The sequence below is a fragment of the Ursus americanus genome, chromosome 3, assembly GCF_024610735.1.
Source record: "Ursus americanus isolate L20-20 chromosome 3, mUrsAme1.1.p, whole genome shotgun sequence".
Lineage (NCBI taxonomy): Eukaryota > Metazoa > Chordata > Mammalia > Carnivora > Ursidae > Ursus > Ursus americanus.
Genome location: NC_142129.1, coordinates 85,721,118 through 85,743,835, shown reverse-complemented (window position 1 = coordinate 85,743,835; position 22,718 = coordinate 85,721,118). Strand labels below are relative to the sequence as shown.

General features: G+C 41.6%; 1 protein-coding gene and 1 long non-coding RNA gene across 2 annotated transcripts in view; both read left to right on the top strand.

Moving 5' to 3' along the window:
• LOC123789395 (uncharacterized) overlaps positions 1–18,587 on the top strand; it is a 361,018-nt gene extending 342,431 nt beyond the window's left edge. Inside the window, exons 6-7 of the long non-coding RNA XR_015724054.1 lie at positions 15,318–16,921; positions 17,905–18,587. This is a non-coding gene — a long non-coding RNA (uncharacterized LOC123789395). The remainder of the gene's footprint in view (positions 1–15,317; positions 16,922–17,904) is intronic.
• Positions 18,588–19,619: 1,032 nt separating this feature from the next.
• Positions 19,620–22,718, top strand: part of NAMPT (nicotinamide phosphoribosyltransferase) — a 39,111-nt gene continuing 36,012 nt past the window's right edge. The window contains exon 1 of the mRNA XM_045793449.2: positions 19,620–19,808. Within this exon, the coding sequence (XP_045649405.1) occupies positions 19,752–19,808 (57 nt within the window). The 5' untranslated portion in view covers positions 19,620–19,751. The remainder of the gene's footprint in view (positions 19,809–22,718) is intronic.

The window sequence follows — 22,718 nt, the reverse complement described above, 5'->3', positions numbered from 1 at the left end:
AACAGACATGAAAAAATGCTCCATATCACTTGTCATTAGAGAAATACAAATCAAAACCACAATGAGATACCACCTTACACCAGTCAGAATGGCTAAAATTTACAAGTCAGGAAACAACAAATGTTGGCGAGGATGCAAAGAAAGGGGAGCCCTGTTACACTGTTGGTGGGAATGCAAGCTGGTGCAGCCACTCTGGAAAACTGTATGGATGTTCCTCAAAAAGTTGAAAATAGAGCTACCCTACGACCAGCAATTGCACTACTAGGTATTTACCCCCAAAGATACAGATGTAGTGAAACAAAGGGGCACCTGCTCCCCAATGTTCATAGCAGCAATGTCCACAATAGCCAAACTGTGGAAGGAGGCGAGATGCCCTTCAACAGACGAATGGATAAAGAAGATGTGGTTCATATATACAATGGAATATTACTCAGCCATCAGAAAGGATGAATACCCAACATTTGCATCGACATGGATGGAACTGGAGGGGATTATGCTAAGTGAAATAAGTCAATTAGAGAAAGACGATTATCATATGGTTTCACTCATGTGGAATATAAGAAACAGCACAGAGGACCATAAGGGAAGGTAGGGAAAACTGAATGGGAAGAAACCAGAGGGAGACAAACCCTGAGATACTCTAAACTGTGGGAAACAAACTGAGGGTTGAAGGAGAGGTTGGCGAGGGGATGGGGTAACTGGGTGATTGGCATTAATTAGGGCACGTGATGTGATGAGCACTGGGTGTTATATGCAAGTGATAAATTATTGAACACTCCATCTGACACTAATGATGTACTGTATGTTGGCTAGTTGAATTTAAATAAAAAAAGAAAGAAACCCACACAGAAAGTCAAGGAAAATGATGAAACAGAGGAATATGTTCCAAAGGAAAAAGATAAAAGCTCGGGGTGGGGGGGCGAACCTAATAAAATGGAGATAAGTAATTTACCTGGTAAAGAGTTTATGGTAGTGGTCATAAATATGCTCAGTGAACTTGGGAGAAGAATGGATGAACACAGCCAGCACTTCAAGAGAGGGAATATATTTTTTTAAAAAGTACCAAAGGGCAATCTCAGAGCTGACTAATACAGTAATTGAACTGAAAAATAACAGTGGAGGGTTTCTACAGAAGACTAAATGAGGCAGAAGAAAGCATCAGTGAACTTGAAGACAGGGCAGAGGAAATCACCCAGAGCAGCAAAAAGAAAAAAGAATGAAAAATGGTGAAGATAGCTTAAGGGACTTACTGGGCAACATCAGGTAGACCAATATTGCATCACAGAGGTCCCAGAAGAAAAGAGAGAGAGATAGGAGCTTATTTGAGGAAATAATGTCTGCAAAGTCCCCTAACCTGGGGAAGGAAACAGACACCCAGGTCCAAAAAGTCCAGTTAGTTCCAAATTGAGCGCATGAACTATCCCCCAACTTAGTTCATCTATGGTGTCTTATATTTCAGTAAATGGCACCAAAATCCATTCAACTGAGCAAGCCAGAAGCTTGGGGCTTGTCCTTTCTACCCAACACTTACTCATCGTCAATATCCAAATGACCACAAAGAGTTGTTCATGTTACCTTCTGATTATCTCAGTCAGTTTCGTTTTATCTCGTCTCTTGCCCAGTCCAGCCCCAGCTCTCCCCTGGACCATTGTAACAGCCTCTTACCTGGTCACCTCAGATCTTCCATCCAATTGTCTACTTTGTTGGCAAATTGATTTCTCTTTAATTTAATCTAGATGTGAGCATGTCATTTCCCACCTTAAAAGCCTATCAGTGGATTCCAATTATTCTAAAGATTAGGAAAAAATTTGCGTTATACATAATGTGACCCCTGTCCCCTTTCCAGCCTCATTTCTCAATACTCTTCCCGCATGGGAGTGACTGTCAGACCTCTGTTCATTCTGGCCTTCTTCCAGTTCCCAGAATATGCCATGCTCAATCCTGCCTCAAGGCATTGCATAGTGTTTTCTCTCTCCCAAATACACTTTTCTTCTCCTCATGTTTACCAAGTTAGTTCCTTCTGTTCCTGCAGATTTTAACTCAAACAATACTCTTTCGGCAGAGCATTCCCAGAACTACCACCCAGGTCAGGACCGTCTTTTAGACATAATTTCAGCCTCTTGTATCTTTCTTTCACGCCACTTTCCATGGCTAGTGTTTCAGTGTTTGATCCCTCTGGCTTCCCAGACTGACTGTAAACTCCATGAGAGCAGAAGCAGCTTCAATGTTTCCATCAGCAGGATAGTCCAAGCACCAGGCACAGCAGTTGATACAAAGTCGATGCAGAATAAACAAGTCAGTAATGGTGTTTTTTTGTGCAAGGCAGGCAGTAAGAGGTAAAAAAAGATATTAATTCTATGTCTCATGTAATAAATATAAAAGGACTCAGAGGAGGAAAGAAATCAATATAAATAAAATCTCCAGTGACATGTTTATGAACCTTTTATGACCAAAAGGTGGTTGGGAAAGAGTATAGAACTCTGCGATGTCCTCTGCAGTGCTGATAGATTTAATCTGGAAAGATAAAGCTCCCAATAATTGATTCTTTAAGAAAACTGAAAAAAATGGACTGAGAGTTTGATTCATGAGACGATTGGATATGTGAGCACTGATTTTATACTAAGGAGTCGTTATGTTTTGTTTGATATTGGTATTGTGGATATATTTTAATAGAGAGTATTCATCTCTTAGAGATCCTTATTGAAATATTTATACATAAAATGGTGTAGTATCTAGGATTTTCTTCAAAATAATATTGAAAGTGTTAGATTTAATAAGATTGACCCCGAGCTGACAGTTGTCGGAGCTGGGTGGTGTGTGCATCAAGTTGTATAATGCCATGCTCTCTATTTTTGTGTATGTTTGAAGTTTACAATTACAAAGTTACTTAAAAGAAACAAACAAAAGAAAGAAATGTACTGGGCCAAGTCTGTTCACAGAAGAATTCCAAAAAGGAACTGTTACATTGTATAAACTTTTCGAGAACACAGGAAAAGATGCAAAGTTCTCAGCTCATTCTTTGAGATTGGTATAACTCTAATATTAAAACCACACAAGGATATAGTATTAAAAAAGACAACTCTAGGCTAATATCATTCCTGAACACAATTGTGAAAGTCCTAGGTATAATATTAACAAATGGAATGTAGCAATATATTAAAGAATAATACATAAGTAAGGTTTACTCCAGGTAAACAGAGTCAGTTCAATATTAGGAAATTATTCTGTATAACTTATTGCTCTGAAAGATTAAAAGATAAAGCCACTTCACCAGATACCAAAAAGTATTTTAGAAAAGTCAATGCCTATTCATGTTTTAGAAACAAATGCATAGCAAACCAGAACATAAAAATCAATTTACAATGTAACAGAACAGATGGTAGCTCCCCTGGTGGTAAATATAGCATGATGTGGAAATGTGTCAGATCACTAAGTGGCACACCTGAAACCAATGTAACATTGTGTATCAGCAATACTCAAAAAAAATCAACGTACACTCTTCACCATATATAGTCCTGAATTCTATAAATATTATGGGTTTAATATACCTGGTAGGGAGGGTGGGAAGTTCTCAGGCCCAGCACAGGCCAATGCAACTGAACAGTGAAGGACAGGGAAGAGAACAAAATTCAGCAGAGGTGAAGATGGGTGGTGACACTATCTCTTACTTCAAAGAGGGCAGAGCAAGAAGAGGAAAGAAAAATGGATACCTGCTCCACTCCTAGGGTGTAAGACAGAGCCCAAGGTTTGGTCCATTTTGTATGTAATTTATTATTTTTAATTTAAGAATAGTTAGTTGACACATAATATTATATTAGTTTCAGGTGTTCAACATAGTAATTTGAAAATTATATACTTGCAGAATGCTCACCACCATAAGTGTAGTTACCACCTGGCACCAGGCAATATTATTACAGGATTATTGACTATACTCTGTCTGCTGTAATTTTCATCTCTGTGACTTTATCTGTCTGTCTATCTATCTATATTTGTGTTTTTTACTGAAGTATGGCTGACACACAATGTTATATTAGTTACAGGTGTACAACGTAGTGACTCAACAACTCTCTAAAAACATCCTATGCTCATTGCATGTGTGGCTACCACCTGTGGCAATATAACACCATTAAAATACCATTTGCTATATTCCCTATGCTCATGACTTCTTCATTCCATGACTGCAAGCCTGTATTTCCCATTTCACCCATTTTGCCCATCCCACCAACCCCTTGTTTCAGTTTATTCTCTGTATTTATGGGTCTTTTTGTTTTTTTGTTTCTTTGTTTTTTAAATTCCACACACAATAATTAAATTCCACACATAAAATCATGAAGTTTTTGTCTTTCTCTGTCTGACTTATTTCACTTAGCATAATACCCAATACGTGTTATTACATGATGCCGCAAGTGGAAAGATCTCATTCTTTTTTACTGCTGAGTAATATCCCGACATGTGCGTGTGTGTGTGCGTGTGTGTGTTTACGTGTACACTACTTCTTTATCCATTCATCTGTCAAAGGACACTTGAGTTGCTTTCACATTGTGGCTATTGTAAATAATGCTGCGATAAAGATAGGGATGCATATGTCTTTTTTGCATTAGTGTTTTTCCTTTATTTGGGCAAATATTCAGTATTGGAATTACTGGATCATATGGTATTTCTGTTTTTAACTTTTTTGAAGAACTCCATGCTATTTTCCATAGTGGCTACACCATTTTACATTTCTCCCAACAGTGCACAAGAGCTCTTTTTCTCCACATCCTGGCCAACACTGATTTCTTGTCTTTTTGATACTAATCATTCCAACAGGTTAAGGCAATACTCATTGTGGTTTTGATTTGCATTTCCCTCATGGTTAGTGATGTTGAGTATCATTTTATGTATCTGTTGGCCACCTAAATGTCTTCTTTGGGAAAATGTATTTTCAGGTCCTCTTCCCATTTTTTAATCAGATTGTTTGTTTTTTAGTGTTCAGTTGCAGGACTTCTTTATATATTTTGGATACTAACCCCTTATTAGATACATCATTTGCAAATATCTCCTCCCATTCAGTGGGCTGCCGTTTTATTTTGTTTTTAGTTTCCTTCACTGTGCACAAACTTTTTATTTTGGTGTGTACCCAGTAGTTGATTTTTGGTTTTGTTTCCTTTGCCTTAGGAGGCAAATCCAGAAAAATACTACTAAGGCTGATGTCCAAGACATGACTACCTATGTTTTCTTCTGGGAGTTTAATGGTTTCAGGTCTCACATGTAGGTCTTTAACCCATTTTGAGTTTATTTTTGTGCATGGTGTAAGAATGTGGCCCAGTTTCATTCTTCTACATGTAGCTGCCCAGTTTCCCCAACACCATTGATTGAAGAGACTGCCTTTTTCCCATTGCATATTCTTGCCACGATTGTCACAGATTAATTGGCCATATAAGTACAGGTTTAGTTTTGGGCTCTCTCTTTTGTTCCATTAATCTATGTCTCTGTTTTTGTGCCAATACTGTACTGTTTTGATTACAACAGCCTGACAGTATAGCTTGAAATCTGGGATCGTGACGCCTCCAGCTTTGTTCTTTCTCAAGATTACCTTGGTTACTCATGTCTTTTGTGGCTCCGTACACATTTTAGGCTTGTTTTAGTTCTGTGAAAAATTCTGTTGGTATTTTGATAGGGATTACATTGAATATGTATTTGTTTTGGGTAGTATGAACAGTTTAGCAATATTAATTCTTCCAGTTCATGAGCATGGGGTATTTTTTCCTTCATGTATGTCCTCTTTGGTTTCTTTCATCAGTGTTTTAGTTTTCAGAGGACAGGTCTTTCACCTCTTTGGTTAAGTTTATTCCTAGGTATTTTATTCTTTTTGGTACAATCTGTAAATGGGATTGTTTTCTTTATTTTCCTTTCTGCTAGTTTGTTATTAGTATATAGAAATGCAATGGATCTGTATATTGACTTTGTATCCTACAACTTCACTGAATTCTTTTATTACTTCTAATAGTTTTTGTTGTTGTTGTTGGACTTCTTAGGATTGTCTATGTGTAACATCATGTCATCTGCAAGGAGTGACAGATGTACTTCTTCCTTAGCAGTTTGGGTGCCTTTTCTTTCTTTTTTCTTGCCTGATTTCCTGACTCTGACTTCTAGTACTGTGTTGAATAAAAGTGGTGAGAGGTGGACATCCTTGTCTTGTTCCTCATCGCAGCGGAAAAAATTTCAGCTTTTCACAATTGAATATGCTGTCTGTGAGTTTGTCATATATGGCCTGATACGGTGAGGTGTGTTCCCTCTATACCAAGTTTATTGAAGTTTTTATCATGAATGGATGTTGAATTTTGTCACGTGCTTTTTCTGCATCAATGAGATGTTGATACGATTTTTCATTTTTTTTTAAAGATTTTATTTATTTATTCGACAGGATAGAGACAGCCAGCGAGAGAGGGAACACAAGCAGGGGGAGTGGGAGAGGAAGAAGCAGGCTCATAGTGGAGGAGCCTGATGTGGGGCTCGATCTCATAGCGCCGGGATCGCGCCCTGAGCCGAAGGCAGACGCTTAACTGCTGTGCCACCCAGGTGCCCCTGTTGATACGATTTTTATCATTCATGTTGTGCTTTTGGTGTATCGCATTGATTGATTTGAGATATTGACCCATCCCTGGATCCCTGGAATAAATCCCACTTGACGTTAGTGCATGATCCTTCTAATGTATTGTTGAATTTGGTTTTCCAATATTTTGAATATTGAGTACTTTTGCATCTATGTTTGTCAAGGATATTGGACTCGTACTGTCTGTCTGTTTTTGCAACAGGGTTGATGATGGCCTCATAGATTACATTTGAAAGCAGCCGTTCCTCTCCAGTTTTTTGGAATAGTTCGAGAAGGATAAGTATTAACTCTTCTTTAAATGTTTGGTACGGTTTCCCTGTGAAGCCATCTGATATTAGGCTTCTTCTGTTTGTCGGTAGTATTTTGATTACCAATTCGATTTCATTGTTAGTTACCCGTCTGTTCAGATTTTCTCTTTTCCCGATTCAGTCTTGGAAGATTGTATGTTTCTAAGACTTTATCCATTTCTTCCAGGTTGTCCAATATGTTGGCATATGATTTTTAATAGTAGTCTCTTAATCCTTTGTATTTATATGGTGGAAATTGCACCTTCTCTCTTTTTCTGATTTTATTTAGGTTCTTTCTCTCTTTTTTTTTCCTTGATGAATCTGACTAAAGGTCTGTCAATTTTGTTTACCTTTCCAAAGAACCATCTTAGTTTCATTGATTTTTTTTTTTTTTTTGAGTCTCTATTTCATTTATCCCCACTCTGATCTTTAGCATTTCTTTCCTTCTACTCACTTTGGGCTTGTTTATTCTTTTTTTTTTTTTTCTGTTTTCTTTCAGTATAAAGTAGATTGTTTATTTGAGATTTTTCTTGTTTCTTAAGGAAGGCCTGTGTCACTATAAACTTTTCTCTTAAAATTGTTTCTGCTGCGTCCCAAAGATTTTGGAACGTTTGTGTTTTCATTTTCATTTGTCTTCAAGTATATTTTATTTCTTTTTTTATTTCTTCATTGACCCATTTGTCATTTAGCCTCTCTGTGTTTATGAGGTTTTTTAGTTTTTCTCTTGTAATTGATTTCTAGTTTTATATCCTTGTGATCGGAAAAGATGCTTGATAAGATTTCAGTCTTTTTAAATTTATTGAGACTTGTTTTGTGGCTTAATATGTCACCTGTAATGGAGAATGTTCCATGTGTACTTGTAAAGAATGTAGATTCTGCTGTTTTGGGATGGAACGTTCTATATATACGTTAAGTCCATCTGGTCTAATGTGTTGTTCAAAGCCACTGTTGCCTACTGTAATAGTTGTTTAATTAAAAAAATTAAATAATGCATAGATGATCAATAAGTTATATTGATCAAATTTATTGCATAATTTTCCAGTTCACTACTTTTATATCTTTGTCACCCCAGCATTTATCATGTGATCAAAAATAATACAAACTTCTAAATGTGTAAAAATAATTGGAAAGATATAATCTGTATAAATTTACTTCCTATTTTATTTTCAACACATATCCATATACCAATTAGAATTTGGGACCCATGGAACACTTTTGCCTATTTATGCCTTCCCAAATTAAGTAAGTCGTCACATTTCATCAGATTCATATACATCAGTAATTAGTTTGTATCATTCCATTGTGAAGAAACTTGTGAATTTTCAGTAAATGTAATCTGGCACAGAGCTTTAAAGTCACTCTTAAAATTTAAAAACTGTTGGCACGTGAAGGACTACACAAGAATATCTAGAATATGGGGATAGCATAAGGAAAAAATCACCTGAAAGTGAAAACAGAAAGCAATGTAATCATAACGCTAAAAGCTGAAAAATGGTTTACAAATGTGTTGCCTGATTTGGAAAATGGTTAATTCCTGTGTCAGGAAGACACGGTTCATATGTCACTGATGTAAAACGAAACTGTTCCCCCTCTCCAACTGCATTGTAGCTTGCCTGGCACACTGAAATGGTACCTGTGGGATTTGCACTGTTTTCTGATACTACCCAGGAGGCGCTTTGGTTCTAGAAGACCAACAGCCCTAATCTGACCATATTATTGCCAGAATAAAGAAAGCTAATTTTCCAGACTTAAATGGCTTAGTGAAGATATCTTTTGAGAGCATCTAACACTCTGTGTCTTATTCTGTATCTGCCAACCAAATTACTAATATGTAAACTTGTTTTCAGGGGAAACTGCTATACAGATAACAGAATCCCATTGTCAAGTCAGGTTTGTTTCACATTGCGGTTTATTAAATTTTCCCTTGAAGTGACCAACCTTGAAGTTGCTTGTAAGCTTAGTTGGTGTTTCATGGTCTCTATAGTTTAATCAGTTTTGAACAAGTAATTGATAGAACTCTTTCTGGACCAGCTCTAGGACCATGTAGAGACCCTTCAGATATTTTTTATATGAAGAACATAATGGCTTTTCTGGTGTTTCTCTCTTCATTTGCAATAGATATTTACTCTCTAATAAGAAAATATCAATAATAAATATCCAAGTTACTAATATTTATTTAGTATTTGGCCATTTTCTAAAAATATTTTTTATTTCTTTGTTTACACCCACTGAATGGACAAAAGGAGAAGAAAATTACACAAGACAAAAATTTCCAAGATCTTGTTTCAGTTGAAAAAATGACTTGTCTATCCCTAGCAGCTTCGTCTGTGTAGACTTGATTTGCATAGTCCCAGGGTATTCTGTGACTACAGAAACAACAGGGTCAGAGCTCACTCTGGGGACAGAAAACCAGTACCAGGCAGAATGGAGCTTGGAACAGTGAGAACAACAACGACTAGTCTGAAAACAAATGGCCAGGAAGGTCCAGAAAAAACAACTGAGGAATGGATAGGCGCACAAATTTATTCATAATCATGGAAGCCTTTAGGACCAGGTATCCATTTAGCCATCAGGACATAGAAAGGAGAAATCCAAGTAGTCAAAAACTCAGTAAGCAAGCAGGTAATCCTATAATTACCTAATAGAAATCTCAAGCTTAAAGCCCAAATTGAACTTTTAATTTGATCCCCTAAATCTCTCTGAAGTTGTCCACAACTCACTTAATGAAACTACCCTGTAGTTAAAGCCAAAACCTAAGAATAATCATTGATTCCATTCTTCTCCATCCAGTTCTCATGAATCTCCTCCTGCTCCCCACAGACGTCTTATGTCTCAGCAAGTCCTGTTAGCTCTATTTCCAAAGATCTCAGATCCGCCCACTTTTTTTTTTCTCTTTCCATGGCTGCCATCTTAATCCAAGCCACTACCATCTCTCATGTGGACTGCAGTGACCACTTAGCTGGTCTCCACACTTCCTCTCCTATCCCTTATAGTCTCTTCTGCATCCAGCAGCTGTGTCGTTGCCAAGTGGAAGACCAGAGGTAAAGCGACCGATTTAGACCCGAGGATCAAAGCGTTTCACTGAAGATAGCAGAGCAGGAGGTCAGAGAAAGAGCATGAATGCCCAAAGCATTATGTCATTTCTGCATTGCTTATGCTCAGAGAAAGAAGTAAACTTACATCTTATTTAGGGCACTGTTTATTGGGTTTTGTCTTGGTTTGGTTTGCTTTGGTTTGGTTTTGGTTTCTGGTCCAACCGAGTGTGGCTGCATCCAAATACAGACTCCAGATGGAATAATGTGCTCTCACAAGGGACATGCTTTCAAAGAGGCAAAGCCTAGCCCATGTTTCTCGGCCTTCCATGGTGGCCCTTTCAGACAGGGCCCCGTGGCGCAGAAGGAGGCCGTAGTCTGCGCATCAGGCTCTAGGAGGAGCAAGTGAGCCATGGTTGGAGGTGGGGTGTCCGCAGAGCAAGGTTCAAGTGCGCCATTTCTGAGGGGACGGGAAGGAGGCAAAACTGATTCTGGGGTTTCCCCGTAAGAGTGTTCGCCTCTAGAAGGCAGTTTCTATCACATAAATCCCTGTAGGTCCAACAAGGTGTTGGGCATAGTAGCTGCTCATGAAACGATGGCGTTCAGTAAAGGCCTGAGAGGCAGCCATCCCTTTGAGCCCAACCTGAGCTTGGCCTCCCTCTTTGTCAGTGAAAATGATGAATTTTTAACTCGATCAGTTACTTTCCTATGTTCAGTATGAAACCTCTGCATAGGGGCACCTGGGTGGCTCAGTCGGTTAAGCGTCTGCCTTCGGTTTAGGTCCTGATCCCAGGGTCTTGGGAGCGAGCCGCACATCAGGTTCCCTGCTCAGTGGGGAGTCTGCTTCTCCCTCTCTCCCTCTCTCCCTCTGCTGCTCCCCCTGCTTGTGCTCTCTCACTCTCCCTCTGTCAAATAAATAAAATCTTAAAAAAACCAAAAACCTTTCTGTAAATGTGTTGCATTTTTTTGTTTATATACCAGCTAGAATAATACTACATGGAATTCAGTGCTTTCATAAATGCTTTGGGATGCTAGTGATAACAATTTATTGAACAGAAGCTCACATTAATTTTTAAGTCTAAGCATTAATACATGAACAAGTATCTAGGTGATACCTAAAAACTACTGTTGACAATATGAGAGCCAATACTGTGGTAGATTTAGTGTAATGATACAGTGGGCACATGATGTAAGATTATAATGAAACTAGTTGAATAAATGTCTATGAGAGTAAGTCATTATTTTGTGCTTACTCCTCAGAGATTGTAATGTTCACACTAGAAAAAAGTATAAACATTTTTGCTAGCCCACACACATTTTTCTGAGCCTGCATAAGGAGTAAACATGGCCTTCTGTTGCTTTACTGTAGCAAAACCAGAGGCAGGGGGCAGGGCAGCATGGGAGGATAAGTGACAGAGATAGGATTCATTCTACACATTCTACTCAGGTTGATTCTAGAGTACCAGGAAGGCCACTAGGAAAGCTCCACCTGCAAGAAAGAAGGGGGTTAGCAATTAATTCACCCTGAGACAGAAGACCTCTGAGGCATCTGGGCTCCTAGCTGCTAGTGATATGGTGATTACTGTTGTTACCCATGCAACAGACAATCCTTTTCTTTCTTTCTTTCTTTTTTTTTTTTTTTTTGTTAGAAAAAGATTTTATTTATTGGGGCGCCTGAGTGGCTCAGTTGTTAAACATCTGCCTTCGGCTCAGGGCGTGATCCCAGAGTCCTGGGATCGAGCCCCGCATTGGGCTCCCTGCTCCGCTGGGAGCCTGCTTCTTCCTCTCCCACTCCCCTTGCTTGTGTTCCCTCTCTCGCTGGCTCTCTCTCTGTCTGTCAAATAAATAAATAAAATCTTAAAAATATATATTTTATTTATTTGAGAGAAAGAGAGGGAGAGCACATGAGCAGAGGGGAGAGGCAGAGGGAGAGGGAGAAGCAGGCTCTTTTCTGAACAGGGAGCCTGACGTGGGGCTCGATCCCAGGACCGTGAGATCATGACCTGAGTGGAAGGCGGATGCTCAACCATCTGAGCCACCCAGGTGCCTCACCACAACAGACATTCCTAACCCCCTTCTTTCTTGCAGGTGGGGCTTTCCTCCCATTGTACAGACTGAATGTGCCAGCATTCTCACTTTTTCATCCTCCCTTACAGCTAGGGCATGGGCATACATCCAGCTCTGGCCAGTAGGGCCCAAGGGAAGTCTGTGAGGGCCTCTTGGGATAGGTTTTTGTATCTAATAAAGAGAGAGATGCGTTCAAAACAAAACCCCACTTTCTCTTCTTGCTTCTGTGTGTTCTTGTGTGAGGTTGTAATAGTTAGAGCCATGGCAGTCATCCTGTGACTTGTGTAACAAAGACACATCTTCAATATTTTGAGAGTAACAGGGGAGAAAATGAAGAAGAGCCAGGAATCTTGATATTCTTGAGTTACTGAGCCCGCCCTAGAAAAACCTACCTTAAGACTCCCTGTTGTGGATGAAATTAAACCCCTATTCCTTAAGCCACTTTTAATAGTTTTGTTACCTGGAACCAAAAACATTCTCTCTGAGAAAAGTGAAGGAGACCTTCTTCTTAAGAAAGGATGGTACCGTTTAAATATCCTCTAGGTAAGTAAGCCCTTGAAAAGTTGTCCTAAGTATCTGAGATGAGAAAACAGCAAAAGCCAGAATTCTTTTTAAGGGTCTATTCTGAGGTATAATCACTGGTGGTCCAAGAGCCTTACCCAGCACCACAATTCACAGAAGTACAAAGCCACCAAATGAGCATGAGGGCAGGACATGTGGCTGAAGAAGGGCGACAAGGAGGCTAGAAGAGTCCACCACCAGCCATACCAAAGAGCAGAGACAGTGACCCCAAAATCCAAGAGCAATCAGTGCACTGAAGTGAGTCTCTCTGAAACCTTGAGAAGGGAGGATCTGGGACCATTTGGAAGAGAAGAGAAGAGAAGACTTCAAGTCCTAAACCACGTTTGTTTCATGAGTTCTTGATTATCCCACAAGGTTGGTGGGACCTGGAGAAAGAAAAGAAGATCTAGAACAGTTTATTGTGTGAGCGTCTGTGGTATCGTAGGTGTGGTTCAGCAGAACAGAACACTTAAAAAGCCTTGGCAAGCACCATGAGCTTTAATTAAATTGGATTATTTTAATTGAATAGTGTATACAGACGCACTGCTCAGTTTTCGGGGTGGTGCCCATGTTCATTCTTACTGAGTTCGGATGAATTTGAAGAGCAGATTAATATCCTTATATGCAGCTTATAGCATGAAGTGTCTGTGGGAAGTCCAGTCCATGTGCCCAACTCAGAATTCTGGATTTCAGAGAAGGCCACAGGGATTCCACTATGCACAAGGAGCCCCTCGGCCTCCTCTGAAAAATAGGGAAAAGCTCTTTGGGACTGAAGTTGGCCCCAGGTAAGTATGATTAACACCCCTGGATACAGATGGGATCCAAAATGTTCCCTAGCTGCTGCTGCTGCTGCCTTTTTTTTTTTTTTTTTTTTTAGATTTTATTTATTCATTTCAAAATGTTCCCTATCTTCTAATTAACAGAAGCTGTAGGTGAACAGAAAATTCACCCCTGGGAAAGAAAGAGGCCCCTAGTCCAGGCCCAGGTAAATTTTGGGGTAGATAGCAGATGGTTTCTTCTGGGACCTATAGTCAAGTTCCGTGCCAAAAGGAAGTGTGGAATGATAGGTTCAGACTTCTTTGGAGAAAATGCTGTCACCCTGGTGTCAGAGGGAAACACAAGAGGGATGATGGTTAAAGGAAGAAAAGAAAGGTTTTTGTTTTTTTCTTTTTACTGGGGTTACTAGCCAGTATCTGTGAAATATAACCACTGGGTCTCCAGCTTGTCTGGCCAAAGGGTCAGTGCCACACAGACTGAGGTGGGTAAGATGAGGAAAGAAAGCAGAGATGGGAGGCAGAGACCTCTTTTTCTGGAAAAGGAGAGAGATATGGTGATAACTGGAAAAGGAAGTTTGGCTCTTTCAGTTCTGTTCTTTAAGAGGAGAGAAATCCAAACATGCGCATGTGCCAAGAAGAAGTCAACAGGAAGGGGGTGTTTAAAGGTTCAGAAGAGAAAGGGGTGATGTCTAGTTGAGCAGGACCGGCGGAGACTGAGTGGGGGTGGGCAGGGAGGGGTGGACCCAGAATACCGAGGAAAGAGATTCACCTGAGGCGGAAGGAGGGCCTCCTCTTTCCCCGAGCCTGGAGAAGAAAAGAAAACACAGCGAGTGGAGGCCTGTATCCATCAGGGTAAACCCGGGGTGCTTGTGGTAGCAACCTCCGAAATCTCCACGGCTCACGGCGGGAAAGGGTTATTTCTCGCTCACACGACGTGTCCAGCGCCAGCTGGCTCTGACTTGGTTCTGGGTTGTCTGCGTTTCAGGATTTAGGCACATGGATCAGGCCCTGTGCGGAAAACTGCAGACTTAGGGGCAGAAGGAAGAGAGAATGACGAACCGTGCCCGAGCTCTTGAAGCTTCTGCCGGGAGTGATGCGCATTCGCTCGGTGCACGTTTCATGGCTAAAGCAACTCCCATCGTCACGCCTGAGCTCAGCACAAGAGGGACACAGAAAAAGGGCTGATTTGGAGCAAACAGTACAAGCTGATAGAAGTTACTCCTTCATTCATTAACTGTTTGCTGAGCCCCTCCTGTGTGCCTGCTGCTACACTCGGCTCTCCGAAGAAGACAGACGTGCTGTCGTATCAGAGGCCATTTAGGGAGTTCCTGCTGATGGCCTTGCTTTGCTTCACTGACACAGGGGACCCCCCATCTGAGAGGGAGGGAGTTCTTTCGAGGTAATAGGTTTGAGGAGAGAGGTAAACATTTCAGATAGCCTCTGAGGAAAATGGGAAAGAAAGCTGAATGGAGGGAACGGCATGGAACAGCAGCCCTACACGTCCCTCTGTGGATGCAAATTCATGGCTGTGTGGTTTCCCATGAACACTCAGTTGCCTGGATGCTCTCGGAGCAGAAAAGGTTAGGATTTGGGACCAGCTGGGAGGTGATAAGAGCCAGGGATGATGTGAATAATAGGAAGGAATGGGGTCTAGACTTGGTCTCCATAAAGAGAAAAGGAAAGTCATCCGGGCAGGTGCTGGGTCCTGAGAGCTAAGTTTAGGAGGACAGTGAGTGAACTAGAAAGGCAGGTGTACTGGCCCAGAATGCAAGTCTGCGATCGAAGGTTTCACAGGTAGAGCCTTTCTTGGTACAGATATACTCCAGGGCCTGGGCGTGGGTGGCGCTGGTAGGTCTTTCTTCGGGCCTTGTTCTGCAGTAGTCCCTGCAGCTCGGGGTCATGTCCACAGGCAACTTGCTGTTGAGCTCACAAGCCCATGCTGAGTTTGCTGGGGATAACGAAGTAACTACCAATATTTTTTTGTCTCCCTTCACACCAGATCCCAGTGATTTCATAGCTGCTTTGGAAAAGAACTGAGGATAAATATGACATTTCTTCTTGAAGTCCTGCAATGCTGCTTTGGGCGTGTGTATACATTCGTGTTGAATCGAATCACATTGGGATTAATTATTGTTCCTGCTTCCTGCTCAACAGCAGGAAAACTCCCTTTGAGCATTCTACGTGTTCACCAGCTTCAACACTATCCTTTCTCTGAGGAGGGTAAAATGGAGCGCATCCCTAAATCATGTAAAGTAAGATGGAAGCAATAAAACCTGTAAATGGAAACATAAGAAAATGGAACAGGAAAATATTTAAAATGGTTTCAAGAAAACCAGTCTCTTATAAAATTCAGTTTTATTGAGATACAATTTATATATGATAAAATTCACCAATTTTAAGTATAGAATGCAATTTATTTTGACAGATGTATACAATTGTAGAATCACTAACCCATTTATAATTTCCATCAACCCAAAAAGTTTCCTCAAAGTTTGCCCCTTTACAGTCAGTCTGCCTCCCTTAACAGTCATGGATCTGCTTTCACTATAGTTTTGCCTTTCTAAAATTTTATACAAATGAAATCATACAGTATGTAGCCTTTCATGCTTAGCTTTCTTCAAGAAAACCGGTCTTATAGCGAGGATATGAAAATCCTCAGTCATAAGTTAGGAAAGGCAAGGAAAATAGTAAGTTTCACCAGTCTGTGCACCTACTTTGGCTTCATCCTCAGTATTAATGCCCAAGAAAAATCGAGTCTTATATGCTAATTATATTTTTCTAAACTCCATTAGAAATAAATACATCATTACTGAAATGAGAAGCGTTTATCTGCGTACCACTGACACGCATCTCATATACCACCAGTGATAAGCAAACCACACTCAAGAAAATACTGCATTAAAAAAATGTTGACAGTTTTTATAGTTCTAGTGGTCTCATTCTCTCAGTCATTGATTTTGGCCATCGAGTCTTAAGGTGACTGTTGGGAAAATGCTTAAGTAATTATGACACCCAAATCCTCACACATAGCATCTAAACTTGTGCGCATCTGTCTTACTTTTAAAAACTCAAACCTTTTTCTTTTTGCTCTCTACCATTACTTCCCACTTTATATGGTTGGAATTAGAAACATTTATGTTTGGATACAATGGGAAACAACACAACTAAGAAAGATGGGAAAACTGAGGCAGCATACAGAGGCTGGGGAGACTTCCTGAAGGATGTAAGAGTTGAAGAGGGCTTCACATCAGATGGGTGATGAACCCAGCATTGTCCAGGTATATGGTGGGTGTAGCAGTCAAACCACAAGGACATTTGCAGTGCAATTCTGTGAACAAGTCCATGTGCTAATCCTTCCTGTTTGTGGATTACTCTTACGCTATCACTTCTGTATTTTCAGAAGACTCAGCAATTTTCTGTGTGTTTCTGTGTGACGGAAGAGGACCCAGCAGACTGAGTCATCAAGAGTGCGTCAAGGGTGGGCAGCACTTGCAGTCAGATCCATGAAGACCCACATCTTTCTGTAGATGAGTCCTTTTCCTTGGGAAATTACAATTCTGAGAGGTCCCCAAAGCACCATGGAAGTTTGAATTAAAAAAAGGCGTAAGTTTAATGAAAAAGTTCTTCTTTACATTTGTCTTCGTGACAGTTGTTGCTGCTTGGTAGAACTAGATGAAGTATAAAGGGGGATGGATAGGACCATTGTCAGGAGTTGCAGATGGGTGAATCCCACACCTACTTCTCTAGGTTAAAAAATTTTTTAAATTTTTTTTTAAACTGTGTTTCTTACTGAAGTGATACCAGGTCAGATTGGAATATCTCAGGCAACTCTGAAATACAAACGTGTACCAAAGTCTGTCTGGAAGAGTGTGTGGAAACAGGAGTGGTGCAGTAACCCCCACTTTGCCTGATCAAATATATGAGTGGCAAGCTTTCCTAGCACTCTGAGGGATATAAATCAGAAGCTGGATGCCCGATTTACCTTGCTTGACTCACCATTTGGTAGGAATGGTAGTTTACTCCAGGGCTTTGAATAAAGTGAGGGGACCCAATTGAGTCTTTGTAATGACGTTATTTGTCATGTGTGGGTACCCATGAGAAAGTTTCTCAGAAACTTTTACATGCTACTAACCATACTAAATGCTAGCTGTTAAACTTTTGAGGGAGGCCATTTAAAGATGAAATCTTAACTTTGTATTTGGTGATCATTTCATAGTTCTGAAGTCCAATTAATTCAAAATTGGTCCAGTGTTAAGCATGTAGGTAGTTACATAGAGTGTGCCTGATTCTTAGGCAAATGGTGACTTTTTTTTTAAATTGCTAACATAACTTCTTTTCCTATGGAGATAGCTGTGAGGGTTTAAGTCACTAATATGCGTGCAGGGCTTGTGACTTTCTTACATTTAACAAACAATGTCAATGCAATATTAACATTTTTGCTTGTATTGATATTAAACGTTTTCACCTTAAAAATGCAAATTCAACTCAAAGACTGCAAGATCAAATTTTATTTTGCTTTAAAGAAAATGCTACCATAAACAAAGCCCATTTTGTAATCAGAACCCATTTTTTTTTTCCTGCACAAGGCAGCACAGAACAATGGTCAGTTATACATACACAGATTCCAGGAAGATAAGCCAAAAGAATTTGTCTTTTAAGTAAGGTAGGTTATAGAAATTCTAAATCAAGAAAAAAGCACCAAATCAAGAGAGGCATAAAGGATCACCTTCCTTTGAATCACACTGCTTGACTTAATAAAATATGCCAAAATAAAAAAAATAAATCATTTACCTACTTGTTTTAAAAAATAATTTTGCCCAGTAAACACAGGATCAACCAAAAAAAAAAAAAAAGCCTCTTTTGTTTTCAACCTTTTTGCTTAAAATTATTCTATTATTCTGTATTATTATTTACTACCTTGGTGAGTGTATTATTACCACCTTGGTATCTCACCACTTCCGTGATCTTTGCATGTATAAGTGGAGGCAACTGTCAAGAGTCTGTACTTATTCCAAGACCACAGTCTGGACCCAGGTTGCTTTTAATTGAAGAGGTCTCCGTTTTGTTATAATGAATCTCTCAATTCACAGCGTACCCCTTCCCATCCCACCCCACCCCCCAGATAAAATGAGATTTTCACTAACTTTAAAAATAGTCTGTAAAGTTCCTGCACCACTTTTCATTGAACCGCTTTTTTTCCCCAGCTACTTGTATCTTGTAAAACCTAAATCTTGGAATTAAAAAAAAAAAAAAAAAGGGGGAAGCAGCAGCAGCTACTGACCATGTGGACAAAGGAAATCTTAGTTTTACGCAAAAATGAAATCACGTATGAGAATTGCATAAGTGGACGGTCTGCACTTAGGTGAAGTCATCTGACGTCGTTTCCCTTCTTCTTTGGAGGTTACCAAACCATTTCCCAAGATTTAACGATTAAAACAATGACGAAAACAGTTTTGCACCGTGTCAAAACTTGGCCCGTTGCCGTTTACTTCTCGGCAGTATTAGATTCAATTAGGCCTCGTACTTTCATTATCTGTGAAGACTGAATTCAACCCCCGCCTTCACGTGCAGGCTGTTTTCTCCGGGAAAGTCAGAACATCATTCAACGGATCAAAGAGCTCAGCCACAGAGGCAGAGGAAAGCGGGGTCCATGCGGCAGAGCAAAAGGGCCCCTCCGACCTTCCTCACCGCAGCTCTTCGAATTTTAAAGAGAGGCTTAGGAGGACCAGGAGGGACAAGAGGGATGCAGGCTAAAGGTTCGCTCCTCAATCCCAGCCGGAGACAAAGGTGAGGAACCGCGCGAGAGGGATGGGGAGACCGGCAGAGAGAGGCTTCTCTGCCCCCAGCCGGGTGGCGTGACTTCAGGACTCAGAAAATGAGTCAGGACAGGAAGGTGTCAGCCGGGCGAGCGAATTGCTTAATCGCAGGAGGGACGAGGCTGGGAATCCCCCCTCCCCGCCCCTCTCCGCTCCGCCGTGCCGGGAAATGAAATCAAGGCAGGGACGAGGGTCCCACGCCGGGATTGCCCGGAAGCCTCCGGTTTCCCGAAGCGGGCGTCCCGGAGAAAGAGCGCGTGCCTCACGTCCTCTCCGCCCAGCCCCGCCCCCCGCGCGCTGCGCACGCGCCGCGGCGCCCCGCCCCTCGCGTCCCCTCCGGGGTGATGGGGGCGGGGGCGGGGAGCCGAGGTGAGGAGTCGGTCGGAGTCCCTGGGCTGAGAGCTCGAGAGCTACCGGCGCCACCACCCCCGTCGCGTCACGGCTCCCGGGCCCGCCCTCCTGTGGCCCCTCCTCCCCACTCCGCTTCCCCCTCCTCTCCCCCGCCCCTCCGACCGAGCGGTGACTTAAGCAACGGAGCGCGGTGAAGCCCATTTTTCTCCTTCCTCGCCGCCGCGCCGGGCAGCTCGCGGCGCGTGGCCCGCACACTCCCGCCCGAGATGAATGCTGCGGCAGACGCCGAGTTCAACATCCTCCTGGCCACCGACTCCTACAAGGTAGAGGTTCGGGGCGGGGGCAGGTGAAGGAGGAGGAGAAGGCGCGTCCGGGACGAGCGCGGAGCTGTGGGGCGGGGGGCACCGCTCTGGGGTCGTGGCGCGGCACGATCCCGAGGGAAGGAGCGGGCGGGTGGCGGCGGAGACGGCGGGCTGAGGCAGGTGAAGCTGGAGCCGCAGTGGGGAGGAGGTGGATGGAGGAGGGATGGAGGGATGGAGGGATGGACGGCAGGAGGCGGGGCTTTAGGGTGCGTGGTGGGGGGGGGCGCGGCGAGGGGCTGAGGCGGGCCTGAGCCGGCGCCGCCTGCCCGCGGCGGGGCGCGGGGCTCTGGGCTCCGGAGGCCGCGGCGGGGTCGGGGCCAGGGAAGCTTAGGCGTCCCCGGCCGAGCGCACGCCTTCCCCAGGAGCGCGGCCTTTTGGCCTTGGGCCGGGCCGGGCTGGGCCGGCCTGGGAGAAAGGTCGCCAGAGGGGCGGGTCAGTTAGGTAACGGCCCCTGGGGCTCCGCCATGGAGAAAGGGAATGGGGTTTGGAAGTGGGTATTCTCGCCAAGCTGAATCGAGTGCGGCCCCCCCCCCCCTTGCTGGGCAGGTACGTCCCTTCCCAAGGAAGAGGTGGGCGAGGACTTAGTAGGGGTGCCGCAGCAGCCAGCCACGTTCTTCTGCCTGTGGCCGGGGTGTGGAGGACACTTATCTGCCCTCGGTAGAAGTGCTGGATTCCCTCGACCCACTCCCCTGGGCTCCCTTTCAAACTCCATGGCTCCTAGTGATCACCCATACTCCTTATCCCTTGTCGTAAAGGCCGATACGCTGCCCTTATTCCATTAGGGCTACTACAGGATTTCTGTGAAAAGGAAAGTGAAAACACGAGTTGAATGAATTGTAGTTTTAACCCTGGAGAGCTCACAGAGAAATGACACATGTATGTTCATATGCCTATTGGACACGTGAATGTCTTGCTGCCCCATTAGTTTTGTTTGAAACTCACACAAATTAGTAAAGGACGGGGTGATTAGAGGAAAATCTGGCGAATGTTCTTTCCCCTAGTTTCCAAATTACATGAAGTGAACTGAACTATACTTTGCTAAGCTGTTTTGGCCAACGCACTTGAAAGATGAAATGTCAAGCCAGACACCCCACTTGAACAAAATAAATTTTAGTATTTACTTGACAACATGGTAGTTTGGAATATGAAGGAAAGCATAATGCTTTCATATTTGTGGTTTTGGTTGTGAATTTTTGCTTTTTGTTTCTTTCCTTAAATATTTGGAGAAAGTATTTTGGAGAATCCCATTTTACTTAGGTTCTGTTCATCTCTCTCGCTTTAAGATTCTACTTAAGATAATTTAGACAGGTACTTATTTAAATTAGAGCTAAGTTTCATTAACAACTGGTCTTTAAGTGGAATTTTAAAGTAGAAATCTACACCATTGCAAGGAGATCAAAGTATTATCAAGTATGGTTTACTTGGCCTTAAAACTTTCTCTTGTCTTACTTAGCTCCTAGTGTTTTATCTTCAGTAGTGATTTTAGAATGGTCTCATTCATAGTTTTTTCTTAAATTTCTTTTACTAATTTTTTTTCCTAACTAAATCTTTAAAATGATTTCCAGAAGTTTTCTTAATGTGGCAATTAATTATTTGATTGGAAATGGGAAATGTAAACAGGTTGATTGGTCTAACTTTTAAAAACAAAAGAAGTACAAATTCCTTTAGTTTGTAGTTACTCTAGCATTTATACATAAGGAGTGTAAAATTGCCTTAACATCAGTTTTCTGGGATGCTTTTAATTAGAAGAGTGAATTACCTTAAAGTTTTCTCATCTAACAGGGCATACTGAATGCACTATTAGAATTTGCATCTGTTTAATAAAGTTTATTCCTGCCCATTTTCAAATCAGACCAATATGTTTTATTTTTCTCCTGTGAAACCTTTTTATTTTCTTATATGTGGTTTTGAGTTTTTGTTTTAATTCTAGTTAGGTAACAAAGTGTAGTATTTGTTTCAGGTGTACAATATAGTGATTCAGTACTTCATATCATCACCCAGTGCTCATCAGGACAGGTGTACTCCTTAATCCCCATTGCCTGTTTAACCCATCCCATCACCCACCTCCCCTCTGGTAACTATGTTTGTTCTCCATAATCAAGAGTCCGTTTTTTGGTTTGTCTCTCTCTCTTTTTCCCCTTTGCTCGTTTTTGTTTTGTTTCTTAAATTCCACATATGAGTGAAATCATACAGTATTTGTCTTTAACTGATATATTTTGCTTAGCATGATACTTTCGAGCTCCATCCATGTCCTTGCAAATGGCAAGATTTCATTCTTTTTTATGGCTCAGTAATCCATTTTATATATATACCACCCCTCTTTATTCGTCAGTCAAGGGTACTTGGGCTGCTTCCATATCTTGGCTATTGTAAATAATGCTGCTATAAACATAGGGGTGCATGTATCCCTTCGAATTAGTGTTTTTGTATTTTGGGGCAAGTATCCAGTAGTAAAAATTACTGGATTGTAGGGTAGTTATATGTTTAACTTTTTGAGGAATCTCCATACTGTTTTCCAGATTGACTGCACCAGTTTGCATTCCCACCAGCAGTGCAAGAGGGTTCCTTTTTCTCCACATCGCCAACACCTGTTGTTTCTTGGGTTGTTGATTTTAGCCATTTTGACAGGTGTGAGGTGATAGCTCATTATAGTTTTTGGTTTGCATTTCCCTGATGGTAAGTGATGTTGAGGATCTTTTCATGTGTCTTTCGGCCATCTGTATCTCTTCGTTGGAGAACTGTCTGTTCATGTCTTCTGCCCATTATTCAAATTGGATGATGTGTTTTGTGGGTGTTGAGTTGTATAAGTTCTTTATATATTTTGGATACTAACTCTTTCATAGGACATGTCATTTGCTAATGACATCCTCC